Source organism: Balaenoptera borealis (assembly GCF_965194805.1).
Source record: "Balaenoptera borealis genome assembly, chromosome: 2".
Lineage (NCBI taxonomy): Eukaryota > Metazoa > Chordata > Mammalia > Artiodactyla > Balaenopteridae > Balaenoptera > Balaenoptera borealis.
Genome location: NC_138867.1, coordinates 132,497,842 through 132,513,758, shown reverse-complemented (window position 1 = coordinate 132,513,758; position 15,917 = coordinate 132,497,842). Strand labels below are relative to the sequence as shown.

Sequence of the window (15,917 nt, the reverse complement as noted above, 5' to 3'; positions counted from 1 at the left end):
GACTGCAGCGCATACTTGGGTTTTTCTCTCCCTACGTGATCGTTCCGGCATCGTGACCACATGGTATCTGGGCGCCACAGCAGCACAAGGAAACACTCTGTGGCTTCCTTCAGAGTATTCCCAGCAAGCCGTGGAAGTAAGGTTGAATGAACGTCTTCCTCTCCCCAGAGCGGCCTGCAGAAGCCCTGCCCACTGTCTCCTAGCCTCACCTTTGGCCCCTGCAGGCCATCGGTGCTGTTAAAGTTCCTGTTCACCTGACACAAGGTGGAATTGTCTGGAAAACCATTTCTGATGGGACGCTCAAGTGCCAGGCCCAGGAAACAAATAGCTGTCAGTGAATGAGTAAACGAGGCTCATTTTCAGTTTTGTAATGACACCCCAAGGCCAGGCCGGCATTCAGACTGTTCTCACCGCTGGTGCCTGGCCTCATGGGCCAGGGAAAGGCACCAGCGGCTCAGGGGCCAGTCCCGGTGGGAGCGCTCATCCTTCCTTCCCCGGCGTCAATCCTCAGGGCTCAGCGGCCGACCTGGATTCCGTAGGGCCAGAGTGTTGGTCCCTCCTTTATACCCCACAGGGAAGTCTGTCCAGTGAGGAGTCACAGCAACTTCTATCTTCCTGGCTGTGCCCCAACACCAGGCCAAGCCACAGCCAGTGCGTGACATCCCGGAATTCCAGCTGCTGGACTGCTGTCGCTCTGGTCTGTGGCACTGCCTACAGCTCCCCCATCTCACTTGAGACACAAGGCGGACACGAATTCAAGGCTGGCAGAAGCTCTCCAGATCTCCGAGGAACCACCTGGAAGCGCTAGCAGCCGTAGCAGCTGTGTCGGGAGCCCCTGCCCTGGGCAGACGCCCCGACAGCACGGTGGCAGAGCCCCGCAGAGGCTGCACGTGCACACCCCGGGCACAGGCTCCTCCGGATCTGCGGTCGGAAGGCGAGCCAGCCTCCACCCCACACCCCCAGCAGCTGCACCCCTCATGGGAGACCAGCCAGGCTTTTGCCTTTTCAAGTTTTTATTTTTATACATTTTTTTGTATTAAAAAGAAAAGCATAATTACCACAAATTACAAACGACTAAAGCAGGACTAGAATAATGAATGAATCACTTCAGCCTGGAAAGCAGATACTCTCAATAATATTAATGTTATAATACAAGCTCATTCAAGTATTTTACATTTTTTTGTCCTTTTAAGTGTGATATCCTAGCACATGGTAAAGATAACGTACTATGAGCATAAGGTGGAACCTTCTCCGCAAAGCCGGTGACGAGTTTTCCTCTCCAGTCAGAAATGGGCTGTACGTTCTGATCTTCTCTGCCTCTGCTATCAACACGGCTGAAGGAGAGGGTGGGGCTGGGGCACATCCAGGGCCCCGTGCACACAGGAGAGACTCTGGGGCCCCGCTCAGGAGGGCACCAGGTGATCCAGACCGCTCTACCCAGGCTTTTGGCAAAAAACCACCCCACCCTCCCTAGCTAGTCGTCCTTCTTGCCCCTCCTCCCCACTGCCAGGGCTTTCTGAGCAACTTTCTTTTTTAAAATCAATCATCAGGAAAGGGAAAAAAAGAGCTACAATAGAACAAAACAAAAACATAACAACTTTGACATGGGGGCTCTGCACCTGGATCTGAGCCCAAGGGGTCCAGGCTGGGGCAGGGTCGGGCAGCCCCTCTCTACTGGTAGTGCCTTTTCTCCCGGATTCAGGAGAGCACGAGAGAAACCTGCCCCTTAGCAGGGCCGAGGTACACAGACCTTCTGATGTTTGATGCCCAAAGGTTGTGTTGGCATGGACCAATCTTGGAAGGGTACAGGATGAACAGAAGGATTTGGGCAGGCTGTTGCTTTGTGTCTCCGATCTTGGATCCCCATGGAGGATGGTGCTTGTCACAGATACATCGGTCCTAAATTCAAGTGTCTTCAGAAAGTGAAGATGTAAACTACTCTTTGCAACATTAACTCTGAACATGTTACAAAAAAAAAAAAAAAAAAAAAAAAAAAGAAAGAAAAAAAGGAAGAAAAAAAGCCCCCCCAACCCCAGCCTGTGTGTTGAGATGACGTCCTCACCTCCCCACTCAAAAGGGGCTTCCTCTTTGTGGGGTGTCTGTGGGGAGGATCAGGGAGAGGATGGCAGCCCCCTGGCCTGGGAGTAAACTCTAGATAAGAACAGCTTTTCCCCACACTCCCAAGGCTTCCTTGTGCCCCCAAACCCAGCAGAGGACAAACACTGAGGTTTCTGTGGTGCTGGATACAGTACAGGGCCGAGCAACCCAAAGGAAAGAAAGAGGCAATGAAGGGAAGGAGGAGGGCATCCGGTGTCTGGCACATTGGGGGGCGGGCACCAGATTGGGCAGGGGGGGCCTCAAACCCCACTGTCAGAGCAGAGACCAGACACTCATCCTTGGCTTTCGAGACAACCGGCTCACAGGAACTAAGGTGGGCTTCCCCATACTAACTGCTGGGAGGGCAGAGATGGGGGAGGGCACCGGCCAAAGCAATGAGGTGCCCAAGACAGAGGGCAAGCCCTAGCCAGCCTGAGATACTGTCTCCGACTCCCAACTTTAGGGCCCGACAGAGGAAGCAGTTGAAAAGGGCCAAGAGGCGTGAGCACATGACCACCACCACCGTGGTGAGCGTGCTGTCACACCCACACGCAGCCCCGTTGGTGAGGGTCAGTTCTGGGTCACCCTCCCGAGCTCTGGATGCCGGGAGACTCCAGCCATTCCACTGTCATTCACAGCCCAAGTCAAGCAGTCAGTGGCTGGAGAAGTCAGGTATACTCTATGTCCACATATACCTTCCTGCCACAGGGCTTCTCCAACTGGCAGGATCCCCCCCACCCTCAAAGCCTCCTCAATCTCTCGTTCCCAGGCGGGGTCAACTGGAGGGTGGGCAGAGATGGCTTGCAGAGGGGGGACGCAAGATGGGGATACCCACCCGGCCCAAGGGAGGAGAATGGCATCTCTCTCCACCTTTTAAGAGACAAAGCCTCCTTGAGGTCTCAGAGATCTATCAAGGGAACGCAAGAAAAGTTTCCAAGCCTCAGCTGCCAAGTGTTCACCTTTCCCCTCTGTGGTGGGGGAGGCAGTCAAGCTGAGCACAAGTGTGTCCCAGACCCAGGCCAATGCTGTCCTCCAACAGTCTGAAGCAAAATTGGCCTTGGCGTTCCAAGGGTAGGATGAAGAGTGTCACGGCAGGACGGGCCCTGGCGTGAGGCAACAGCAAGCAGGGCAAGGACACGACAGTGGCAGCAGTGTACAGACACGGGACGTCAGCTTCAAATGATGCAACAGCGGAGATATTTTGGGCACGGCTCCGATCTGAGCCGCCCCCAACTCTCTTGCCTACAGGCAGGAGGCACTGTACATGCAACTCAATCCAGAGACAGATTCTAGTCAATCCAGCCCAGGCACATCCAGAGAAGGTGGGAGCTCTTCGAGTTGACTCCACCGAGGAAAACAGGCATTTGGGTATTTCAGATTCCCACTCCACAATAAGGCAACTTTTAAAAAAATACTATTTCCAAGAACAAAACAAGAAAATTCCAAGGGTAGGGGAAAGACATCACTTTCTGTGGATTAGGTGGGGGTTTTCTGATGGTTTTTTTTGGTCTTTTACGGTCGATTTTGTCTTTTTTTTTTTCTTTTTTTCTTTTCCATTTTCCCAAGGATGGAAAGGTCAGAGAAAAATAAAATAAATCATCTTTCAATAGTCTCTTCTGGTATGAGCAGCGTCTCTCTGGGCTGGGGAGTAAGGGGCATGGGGGGAGGGGAGTGGAGAGAGGCCGAAACCTTCCCCACCCCCACTTCTAGATCCTTTGGTTTCCTTCTCCCGGAAGATGGCAGGAGGGCGTGGTAGGGAGAGCAGGGAGAGAACAAGGTGATGGCAAGCCCCAGATGATCAAGGGGCTGGTGCTCGTGGGGCCCAGGGACGCTGCCAGAGCCTTCTGTGAAACAGTGCTGGGCAATGGGGCCCACAGGGCCTTTCTGTGGGCTGCATAGTTGGCTGGAGGGGGAGCAGGAGGCAGCTGTGGATGGGGACCAGGGTTGCGGCCTACCAGCCGCGGGCAGGGCTGCAGAGTGATTTTGGTAATCCAGACGAACTATCAATAATTTAAAACTTGATATATATATATATATATATATATATATAAAAAAAATTTCCCCCCTTACCCTCCCCCCCCCACCCCTCAGAAGAAGCTAGGATGTGAAGAAGAGCCATGGAGAGAGAAGAGGGAGGGGGTGTGTGGAGGCTCCTGCCCAGGGGCGCCTCTGAGAGCCCAAATGGTGTACACACTGCTACTCAGCACGAAGGCCCATCCTAATGACTACAGGCCTGTCCCTTCTCTGTCCCCTCTCCTGGGACTGGGCACCCCCACAGACTCTCACCTACCCCTTCCATCCCTTCTCCCCACAAAACCCCAGGGCTGAAGGGTTTTTCACTTTCCCAAAGTCTGTGTGTCCGAGTGCTGGCTTGTCCATTTAGCGTCTTCTCGGATGGGCTGGCCAGTAGCTGGTGTGGGGGGTTGGCTGACCACGGCGGAGGGCCTGCCGGAAGACTGGGAGGGGCACCGCCTCCTGCCCTCGCCGCTGCCACCTCCTGCTGCCACTGGGTGTCGCTTGTGGTTGCCCTCCTCACCCATGGGGGGCTGCAACAGAGGAGGGAGTCAGAGGTGATGAGGCAGCACTACCCACACCCCCTTCCTTGCCAGAGCCGTCTAGAGACCCCCTAACTTCCTACCTCCCAGATGTAGATGATGAAGAGGTTCATAACCCTAAAAACTCGTCACCCGTTTTATTAAGCACATCTCCATGCCAAGAGGCCAAGCCTTGTGCTGGTTTATGCACATTCACTCCTGTGGTCTACACCACCCTTTGATGTAGACATGACCATCTGATTTCACAGACGAGGACAGCGAAGCATAGAAAACTAATTTGCCAAGGGTCCCAGAGCTTTTAACTGGTAAAGACAAAATCTGGACCAGGCCCATCTACCTCTGAAGCCCAGGCCTTTATCCACACAAGTTTCTGCTCCCCTTCTGAGAAGAGGTCACTGCTCAGGAGATGGTACATGGAACGTGGCACGCAGTATGCTGCAATGCCTCTGCTCAGAAGGCCCAGGTGCTCCTGGGGACTGCCTCACGCCCCCCAAGGCCCTAAAAAGGACACTGACCTCAAGAGTCAGACCGGGACCCAGTCTAGCCTCACCACTGCCAAAGGTCCTGTAACCCCGAGGACACTTCCTTCCCTTTCTGGGTGCCAAGGGTGGAGCCCTTTTGCTCTGCTCCCAACAGGTCTCCCCATTCTCTGCACATGTACTCCCCGCTCCAGGCCCAGAAAGGAGGAAGACCTTAAGGATGGAAGACAATGGACTCATCTTTTTGTCAGGACACCTGAGCAGCGCTGCCACTATCTCACTGGCTAGCCATGGGCTCCAGTTCACCCACTGCTATAGTGATAACAGTAACCCTGCTTGCTTCATATTATAAAGGTTAAATGAGGTCAGTGTAAGTGCCCAGCACAACCAGTGTCAATTTTTAAATAAATGTGAGGACTATTATTTACTTCTATTTGCCCTTTTGCTAAAAGGTTGCAAGGGAATAAGATGACTGGCATATCCCTATTACATTATAAACTCTCTGAAGGAAAAAGTTTTACTTATCTCCGGAGTCCCTGAAGCACCTAGCACAGAAGAGGAACCAGTAGTAATAACTTTGACCCACCACTGGATGTCACTGTTGAGTCACTGCTCCAAGAAGATGAAGTGGGTGGAGCAGGGAAGAATCGGACATATTTTATAAACTTCTGGGGTTAGAACTGACCTCTCCCAGAAAGACATTTACCTTGGGTACTCATCCTGATCACCTCTAACTAGGGCACAGCAGCAAGGAGGGTTAGAGATAACAGGGAAAGAGCATTACAACGGTTTAGCCACATCCACCATGGGAAAGGGAGGAAGGAGCAACCATACACCCTCCAATTAGCCTTCACTGCCCAACTTCTCACACCCTGTTTAACAAAGAAACTAAGGCCCAAATGGGGGCAGGAAGGGTCCCTGAGCTAGTGGCACAGCTGGGATCAAAATCCAGGTATCCTGATGTCTGGTCCAGTTTTCTTTCTAGGACAATCAGGGTGGGAAAGACGAGAGACATCCACTCACATCCACTCGGAAGTCTTCAAGACGTCGGAATTTGCCGAGGTATTCTTGAAGTTTGGGGTCAATGTCCAAATTTTTGGCTTTGGAATATTTCAAGAAGGCCCAGAACTTCTCCAGCCCATACAGCTGACCTGCAGGGAAAGAGGAGAAAGAGGTAGAGAGAGACTTGGCTGCTAAGAAGTTGAGAATAGAGAGGCTCAGGAGAGGGAGGTATGACATGATACAGACAAGCCCAGGCAGAGCTAGGGCCTGAGAAGAGAAGACTGAGATGACCAGGGCTCGCAGAGCCCCAACTCTTGACTCTTACCAGCTTCATAGTCCTTCACGGTTTCCTCCTGAAAGTCCTTAAATATGTCCAGCCGGAACTTCTTTTCCAGGCCATAACTGTAGTATCGAAAAAGGCACTCCAAACCATATCTGTAGAAGAACACAAGCCAGTGAAATTGGGACAGTTTCTTTATCTGTAAAACAGGAAATGCACCTGGATGATCGATGAACTATGAAACAGTTTAAACACATGGATTATTGAGAAAATGGTAAGCATACTTTGAGAAGGCTAACATTTAATGCTAGTCTAAATGAGTCCAGCATTAAATGTTTGCCAAGGATCAGCAAACTGAGGCCGAATGAACGACAGCATCCTGCCCACACCCATTTGCCTATGAAGTATCACTGGTTGCTTTCTGCTACAAGAGCAGAGTAGTTGCAACAGAGACTTTATGTCCCACAAAGCCCAAGATATTTGTTGTCTGTCCCTTATGCAAAGTTTGTCAATCACTGGCATGAACTCTCTGCAAAGCCATTTGACCATGCCAATTAGTAGGTTTTTACCTACTACCTATTTACCTCAGAAATTTCAATTCTAGGAACATATACCAGGGAAATGACCAAAAATGTAGACTTAGATTGTATAGATGTACAAAATTGTTCATAGCAGCATTATTTTGAAAAATTTAAATGTCTTAGAGAAGCGATTAAGAAAAATCATGGTAACTTTGTACAACAGAATAATATAATCTATTAAAAATTATAATGTAAATATACACTCATGGATACTGAGAGATGTTTACAATATATTATAAAGTAGAAAAGACACGTTTCAAACTGTTATATGTAGAATGAACCCACTGTTGTAAATAAATATATAAAATTTATATCTACACATGCACACAAAGTCTGGAAGGGCACAGACTACATATATTAAATATATTGACACTGGTTATCTTTGGGAATTGGGAATTGGGATTTTCAAATGATCTTGTCTCATGTAACAACTTCTGTAAGAAGGCAAAAAGGTTAAGTATTTTAACAACATGGAAAAATGCTCATACTTATAAATGATAAATAAGACATAAAAAGGCATTCCTTGCATGACCTAAATATATATAATATGGCAGAACATTAACACTGGTTGTCTCTGGACTAAAGGACATTTTCCCCCTGCTTCTTTAAACATTTCTGTCCTTTTCAAACTGCTTACAGAGAAAACATTTTACTTGGGAAAAAAAGTGTCCCTTCAAAGTTTTTTGGTTTTTTTTTTGAATAGCAAAATGTTGAAAGCAACCGAAGTATCTATTAATAGGAGACTAGTTGAATAAGTTATGGTACATCTATACACTGTAAGACCATACAAGCTATAAAAAAGAACAAGAAAGCCATTAATATATGGATACAGAATGATCTCTAAAATACAGCCTTAAGTAAAAAAGCAAGGTGCAAAATAATATCTAATAGAGGCCATCTCTTGTGTAAACAAAAGGGGTGTGTGGGGAGACTACATAGGTCTGTTCTTGCTTACATAAGCAAAGTATTTTTAGAAAGGACTCACAAGAGTCTAACAATACTGGCTGCCTGTGGGGAAAGGAACTAGACGGTTGTAAAACTAGGATAAGGAGACTCCTCACTCGCTATATAACCTTCCGACTTCTTTGAATTTTGAATATATTACTCATTATGAGTAATATTACTCATTACTCAAACTAATAATTTTTTTACAAAGTACATGAAATATATACACAATAGATTTCCAATTACAGTTCTGGAAGTAGACCCAACAGACAACCTTCACCACGCCCCCAAGCCCCAGCCAGAGCCTTCACCTCAATCCCACTCACCTGTAGCCTTCTTTGGCATCCTCCAGAGCCAGCTGCTTGAACTCCTCATACATCTTTTTGTTGAAGTGATCTCGGAGGAAGAAGGACCAGAAGCGGAAGAGAGTGTTCATCTCCTGAGACTGGCCAATGCCCAAGCGTTTCCGCTCTGATTGGGGAGGAAGGAGGAAAGATGTGTTTTGGAGTCAGGCTGCCTGTGCTTCAGGGGACAAATGATCCTGGGGCTCAAAGACATCAGTCTTTTCTCCTCCCAATTCCCTTCCTCATCACCTGCCCCCTTAAGTCTTTGGGGAAGTGTTTATTGAGGACTAACTGCCCTGCGTCAGGCTCTGCTGCTGGGCACTGGGCCTGAGCACCCAAGGAAGTAGGTGGCGTCAGCTTCTGAACCAGGTCATCCTGGTCTAGCTCTCCACCTCAAACGTTAACTGCTCTCAGTGTAGTTATAACAAGGAAAAGCATGAACAAATAATTTGTGCACTGCAACAAATTATATTCTTCACTATATCATCAGTACCGATTATTTCAGCAGTCCTACAATACTAATGAGTAAAAATGGTACCATTAAAAAATATATGTAGGGCTTCCCTGGTGGCGCAGTGGTTGAGAATCTGCCTGCCAATGCAGGGGACACGGGTTCGAGCCCTGTTCTGGGAAGATCCCACATGCCGCGGAGCAACTAGGCCCGTGAGCCACAACTACTGAGCCTGCGCGTCTGGAGCCTGTGCTCCGCAACAAGAGAGGCCGCGACAGTGAAAGGCCCCCGCTCGCCGCAACTAGAGAAAGCCCTCGCACAGAAATGAAGACCCAAAACAGCCAAAAATAAATAAATAAATATTTAAAAAAAAAAGTCTAAAAATTAAGAACCTTTGCTCTTAAAAGGACATGATCAACAAGGTGAAAAGACAACCCATAGAATGGGAAAAACTATTCGCAAATTATGTTACCTGATAAGGGGCTTGTACTTAGAATATATAAAGAATCATTACAACTTAATAATAAAGACAAACAATCCAGTTAAAAAGTAGACAAAGGATCTGAATAGACATTTCTCCAAAGAAGACATTTCTTACAAATGGCCAATAAGCACATGAAAAAATGCTCAACACTGTTAGCTATCAAAACCGTATCAAATCAAATCAAATCAAAACCATAAAAAGATATCACCGCATACCCACTAGGATGGCTATACTCAAAAAGATAGACTATAACAAGTTTTGGGAGGATGTGGAAAAATCAGAACCCTCACACACTGCTGTTAAGAATATAAAATAGTGCTGCCACTTTGGAAATCAGTCTTGCAGTTCCTCAAAATGTTACACAGAGTTACACTATGGTATGACCCAGGAATCCCACCTCTTCCACTCAAGATAAATGAAAACCTATGTCCACACAAAAACGTGTACAGGAATGTTCAAAGCAGCATTACTCATGATAGACAAAAAGCAGAAACCCAAAATGTCCATTGATTGATGAATGGATAAACAAAATGTGGTATATCCACAGTGGAATGTTGTTTGATACTAAAAAGGAATGAAGTACTGATACATGATACAACATATAATGAACCTTGAAATTATTATGCTAAGGGAAAGAAGCCAGTTACAAAGGACTACATATTGTATGATTCCAGGTATATGAAAAGTCCAGAACAGGCAAATCCATAAAGACAGAGAGCAGAGCAGAGTGGTGGTTGCATAGGCCTGGGAGGAGTTGGGGAGGTGGGGGGATGGGGAGTGACTAGTAAGGGGCACAGGGTTTACTTCTAAGGTAATGAAAATGTTCTAAAATGGATTCTAGTGATGGATGCACAACTCCTAAATATACTAAAAGCCACTGACTGCACTGTACACTTTAAATGGATGAACTGTATGGTATGTAAATTGTTATCTCCATAAATTACACACAGACACTGACACACACACATGCACACATGAAGAGGGAAGTAAGGTAGATGAACCAAGCATTTAGCAGCCTTGTTTTGCTGAATAAAAGGGGGTTGAGTGACTTAATAACTCTAAGTGAGCATTAAGATCGACTCTGAGCATCTTTAGAAACAACCTGACAGAAACCTACAGTTAAAAGCTATCTCCTCTGTGATAAAAGGTAACGTGTGAGAGCGTCTAGAGAGGATCTCTCCTTGCAGTCTCATCTAGAGCAGGGGTCAGCCATCTCTTTTTCTGTGAGAGGCTGGAGAGTAAGTATTTTAGGCTTTGCAGGTCACATATGGTCTCTGTCATAAATTCTCTACCTCCCCACCCCACAAGCACTCAAAAATGTAAAAAACTGTTCTCAGCTCCAGGGCCATACAAAGATAGGCTGCTGGCTGGATTTGGTCCACAGGCCGTCACTGTTCTAGAGAATATATGCTGTCTCATGCACACCCTTTTGTGACACTGGTGGTCTTGCCAGACACAGGAAAATTCCTGATATTTTTTATATAAATAGAGAAAGATCAAGGAACAGGAATGTTCTAAGCACCAGATTCTTTTTGCCTCCTGTATTCCAAAACTACCTGGCTATTATGTCATGTCACTTCTTGCTCTGAGGTTAGAGAAAATAGTCACCTGCTCCACCAGCCCTTACACCGGATCTAAGTAGTGGTCCAGGAAGCTCAGCCCTCTCCCTCTGTGCTTCTTACCGTTAAGGCAGCGCCTACGATACTTGTGGTAGACGTGTTGTGTGAAGCCGTTTTCCTTGAGCAGCTCGTGGGAAGGATGCTGGAACTTGGGCAGCGATTGAGGGGTACAGCCATAGCTGCCAACCGCAGGCGTGCCTTCTGAGGGGCTGGAGCTATAGAGACCATGAAACAGAGAGTGTCACCGGGTTCCTCAGAGCTGCCAGCCATCAAATAGGAGGGGCCTCTCTGGTCTCTTCCAGCAGCCAAGATCCAGCCTCTCACGGTGCAACAAACAAAGAGGCCCAGGTACTGTGCTAGGCCCGTAACTTATTATAGCCATGGGTCTCACTCTTTGTATCAACCTTTGGATGCTTTTTTAACAAAGAGGTCACTGGGGCTCACAGAGACTGGGAGTCTTGCCCTGGGTCACAGAGCTAATATTTAACTTCCCAGATCTGTACAATGCCCAAACCTGAGCTTTTAGCCATTTACTTATCCCGTGTTAACATTTAACTTTCCTTAATGAGCTGTAATGGGTTAACCCAAACATATTTTTCTTAAAACCATGCCTATCTTCGCAGGGAATAGACCGCATAGGTCAGTGGCTCCCAAATCTTGCTTTGGAACTGAGAACACTGGGGTAGTTTTCCTGAGGAAAAGAAAAAAGGAATCTGGGCCCCACTCCCTGAAGCTCAGTCAGGAGATCTAGGGTGGGGTCCAGGAATCTGTATCTTTATTCAACTCCCTAGCTATCTTGAGGGAGGCAGCAGACACCCACTTTTGAAATCAACTGAGCTATCCTCTTGAGAGAATGCCACGTGGCCGCCACACCTCAGAAGGCAGCCTTCCTCTTCCTGGGATCTGGATTAAGCTCTCTAGACTACTCCTGTTTTTTTGGATTTGGATGAGGGCCCCTCCCTTAAATTTGCTTTAATTTGCAGACCGAAGAGGTTCTCTCTGCTTGGTCCCATCAATGTTATGGCTCTGCTGCCTGCCCTGCACTCAGCCTGACCTCCCCTCCCCACTGTCCCATACCTGATGGAAGCAGTCCGGGGCCTGTGCTCGCGGGAATCCATCACCCAGCCCACGTGACTCTCCAAGGGTGGGTTCGAGCTGTGTCTGGTCTTCCTTTTCCGAGGCATCTGCAAAGGTCAGTCCGGGACTTGTTACTAATTGTACTCATCCAACTCTGAGGAGCATCAAGCATTTGTAGGACTAAGATTCCCTCCTAGGTGTGAGTTATCTCACAATTTATAAAGCATTTTCATGTCTATTTTCACACGATGTCCACAGCTGTAAGCTAGGAGCTGACACGCCTACGTCACAGGTGAGGAGATCGAGGCTTGCTGGTGACATGATCTGCTCAAGGACCCACACCTGGTCAGTCCTCCTTAGGCCTTACCATGGCTACATGCGGCCACCACTCCCACGCCCAGTCCATCTTGCAGATGTGTCACTCAATCCTGGTGGGCCCACCAGCCTAAGAATATGGAGCAGGTGGGGGACGTGGCACTTGCTTGGCTCAAGGCAAGAGAGAGAAGCAGAGCCCTGGAAGGCAGTGCAGTGAGCCCAAGACTCTTAGCAGCTCAGCAGGAACGCCTCACCTTAGCATCTAGCGTCCGACCTTCCTTCACCACTGGATAAAACCGTGACGTCTGGCTTGAGTCTTTGAGCTGCGGTGTCCGGGGAGTGCGAGGGGTCCTGGCGTTGCGATAGTTTGGCGACTCTGGGACAGTGGTTGGTAGAGAGCGGGCAATGGTGGAGGGCTCGGGGGCACCGAACAGCTTGTTGGCCAGGGCGTCAGTGGGAACTGCAGAGGCAGAGCGGGGACGGTAAGCAGAGGTAGGCCTGTGAATGCCTGTCCCTGTAGGGCCCCATCGGACGGCTCCAGACCCTCCCACCCAGGCCAGGGTCGCAGGTGTCACCTCTCACCTTGCTGGAAGCGAGGGGGTCCAGGAGGGACCTCTTGGTTGGGATCCACAGGGGGCTCAGGGGTTAGTGTGTCAAACTGCTCCCGACTGATCATGTTGACTTTCTTGAAGTTCTCGACTTCTTGCTGCAGAGGATATGAGATGGGGGGTGGGGGTCGGGGGGGTAGGGGGAGATGCTGGTAAGAAGACTGCCCTAGCCTGTTTAGGGATCAAGACATGCAGGAAGCTGAAGAGAGCAGCTCCCGCGACCACATACAGGGAATTCTGGTCCCCAGGCTCTCAGCTGCCCCATGACTATGCCTCAACCCCAGGTACCCAGGCGTGAGTGTGCTAACCCAGAATGGGGGAGTCCGTGCCCAGCCCTCTCTGCAGCAGCACTGAGGTCAGGACTCCGGCTCCCCAGGAACGTGCTGTCGACTCCCCCACCCCGATTCTCTTCCTGCAATTCTCTCCTCATCTCCACCAAACACACTACTACTCACAACAGAGGCTCACCAAAGGCCAACCGACCACCACACATACCCACTCTGTAAACACCTACTACACCAGTTTTGACTGTTTCCAGGTAGCAGTGATTTTTTAAAAGACCTATCTTTCCTCCATATTTCACACTCAAAGCAAGTTCCTCAAAAGGCTTTTAAACTTTTATATATGCCTAAATATTTAAGAACAGAAATGACAATCCAATCCTTATTCCATTCCTCACACAAGTGTCTAGCCAACTTAAGACATTAACCATGGATGCTCAAGAAGCAGAATAACCACCTCTTACACTGGCACAGTCTACAGTGTTCACGTCGAGCAGCACCCCCTTCTGTTAGATGAGGATGCTGAGGCTCTGTGCCCAAGGTCACAGGGCTCGTCAGCTTTCCTCTTCCACACGCTACAGGCACCCCAGGCCCCACCACCACTGCTACACCCAAGACTCACCTTGATCTGGGAATACTCGGGTTCAAACTTCTCAGTCCACAGGTCCTGCTCGTAGTAGAAGAGCCCGTCGTTAATGACCTTGGCCAGCTCAGCGCTCATCTTGGCACGCGAGGTGTGGTTGCCTGTGCGGTCCCCCCCCGGGTGCCGGCGCATGTAAGGTGGTGTCTGGGTGACAATGAGGATCTTGTTGACATCCCGGTCATCAATCTCGTAGTCAGAGTCCTCATCAGACCAGGCGGTAAAGGTGTTCTTCCGCCCATCCATCTGCTCCATTTCCTCGTCAAACAGGAAATCCAGTTCCTCTTGCTCGTCTTGATCCTTGGACGTCAGCTGCTGAGAGGGCAGCTGCTGAGGCAGAGTGGTCGGGTGGAGGAACCTGGGCTCCTCTGACTTCTAACATGGGGGCAGACCGAGGAGAAAGGGAATCACCAGGGAATCACCTTATACCAGGCTCTGTCGCTGTCCCCTGGGAGAAGCCCTGACCCCTCCACATGGGACTGTTACAACTGCGGCCCTGATAATGCCAGCAAGTCACAGCTGTCAGCCTCAGAGTCAGCCTCATGGAAAAAGGATGTCCCATACGAGTCCAGGTTTCTCCGCTCACAGCTCACATCACAGTCATTCATAAACACTGAGATAACAAGTTCCCTGCATGTAGGAACTGCACTCTCATTTACCTAAATATGTATCCTCCACAGCACCTGGCCTGAGAGAGGGTACAAGTTCAATAGGCTGATTCATCCATTTGTCCATCCCCAACACCTCCCAATAAACTGGAAGCTTCATCAGGCAAGAACCACAGCTGCCTTGCCTTCCATTATATCCCCAGTACTTAGACAGGGATCTAGCAACAGCACATGTTCAACTACTTGATAAATGGGCAAGTACCCACTGGTACCAGGCCCTGTATGAAGACCCTAAAAGCAGAATAATGAACAAGACCAGGTCCTTGAATTTACGGAGTTCTCAGTTTAGTGGGACAAAAAGTCAACCAACCAACCAACTGCAGTGTGTTACGGTAAGGACTATAAATAGGTCTTGTGGGAGTACATAGGGAGTAGCACTTAACCAATTGGGGGTGAGAGTGGGGACAGTCAGGGAAGGCTTCCCAGAAGAAGTGACTATGAAAGGACGCACGTAAGTAAGCCAGATGAAGGCAGGGACAAAGATGGTGAGAGGCAAAAAACACAGCATGTCCCAAAGGCAAGAGAAAACAAGACTGCTTTCAGCCAAAACAAAGTATTTCAGAGTGTTGATAGGCTGAATTTACCTGAAATTTTGGAGGTAAAGCATTTGTCTACCCCATAGTATATATCTAAACGTCAATTCCCTGCTGTGCAAAGAGCTTTCTGTATAAACTCTAACCCTATTCTCTTTTGGAAGGTTCACGATAGGTCAGGTGGGAGTAGGGGCTCTAATTCTGGAATGCGGGCTAAGCGTGGCTCCACCTTTCCAAAGCCTTTGCAGTCTGCAGGACTGAACTGAACTCTGTCAGGTCCTTGTGCACTTACTACCCTCTCCTCATGACTCCAGCCTAACCTCTGACACTTTCTGGAAGACCGCAGCCAGAACAGACTGGGAAGTTGGGATATAAACAGGAAGGGAGGACGAAGGAGTTGAGGGAGGTGGTCAAAATGGAAAAGGGAGCACAGAATTCCATAAATCCAAAGTCCAAGGTCACCTCTGAGGCCTCCTCACAAGCCCCAGACCAAGAAGGTCTCCAAAAAAGGGATGGCAATGGGCAGGTGAATGGAGCAAAAGTCTGCTCCTGGAAAAGGGGCAGTAATTTTAGTTTGAGATTGAAACACTTCTCTAACAGGGACTAAATGTGAGCTATTCATATACTGCTTTACTATTTCTAGAGCAGTCTAATCCCTCCTTACTTCCATCCAAAGACGGAGAAAATGAAGCCTTGAGATATTAAAGAAGCTTCCCAAGGTCACCAGCCAGCAATGACAGGAGACCTGTGTTCTAGTCTAGACTCTATCCAGACCGTGTGTCTGCTCCCTCCCCCTCCCCTCTTCAGAAGGTCTGAGGGGCTTATATATGGGACAGTGAGGACAAATTCAGGGGGAAGGCACTGAAAATGCAGCCCCAGGGATTTAGATGGGGCCAAAAGAACAGCCAAGGGACTTCCCTGGCAGCCCAGTGGTTAAGACTCCACTTTGCCACTGCAG

The 15,917-nt window shown here is 48.7% G+C and overlaps 1 protein-coding gene across 2 annotated transcripts in view; it reads right to left on the bottom strand.

The window, feature by feature from the left end:
* Positions 1-995: 995 nt before the first annotated feature.
* The window catches only part of LARP1 (La ribonucleoprotein 1, translational regulator), an 88,388-nt gene continuing 73,466 nt past the window's right edge, over positions 996-15,917 (bottom strand). For both annotated transcript variants that reach the window (XM_082379053.1, XM_082379052.1), the window contains exons 11-19: positions 13,741-14,133; positions 12,812-12,935; positions 12,484-12,689; positions 11,915-12,021; positions 10,901-11,052; positions 8,266-8,410; positions 6,459-6,568; positions 6,155-6,282; positions 996-4,643 (exon numbers count right to left, since the gene is read on the bottom strand). In XM_082379053.1, the coding sequence (XP_082235179.1) occupies positions 4,434-4,643; positions 6,155-6,282; positions 6,459-6,568; positions 8,266-8,410; positions 10,901-11,052; positions 11,915-12,021; positions 12,484-12,689; positions 12,812-12,935; positions 13,741-14,133 (1,575 nt within the window). In that variant the 3' untranslated portion in view covers positions 996-4,433. The remainder of the gene's footprint in view (positions 4,644-6,154; positions 6,283-6,458; positions 6,569-8,265; positions 8,411-10,900; positions 11,053-11,914; positions 12,022-12,483; positions 12,690-12,811; positions 12,936-13,740; positions 14,134-15,917) is intronic.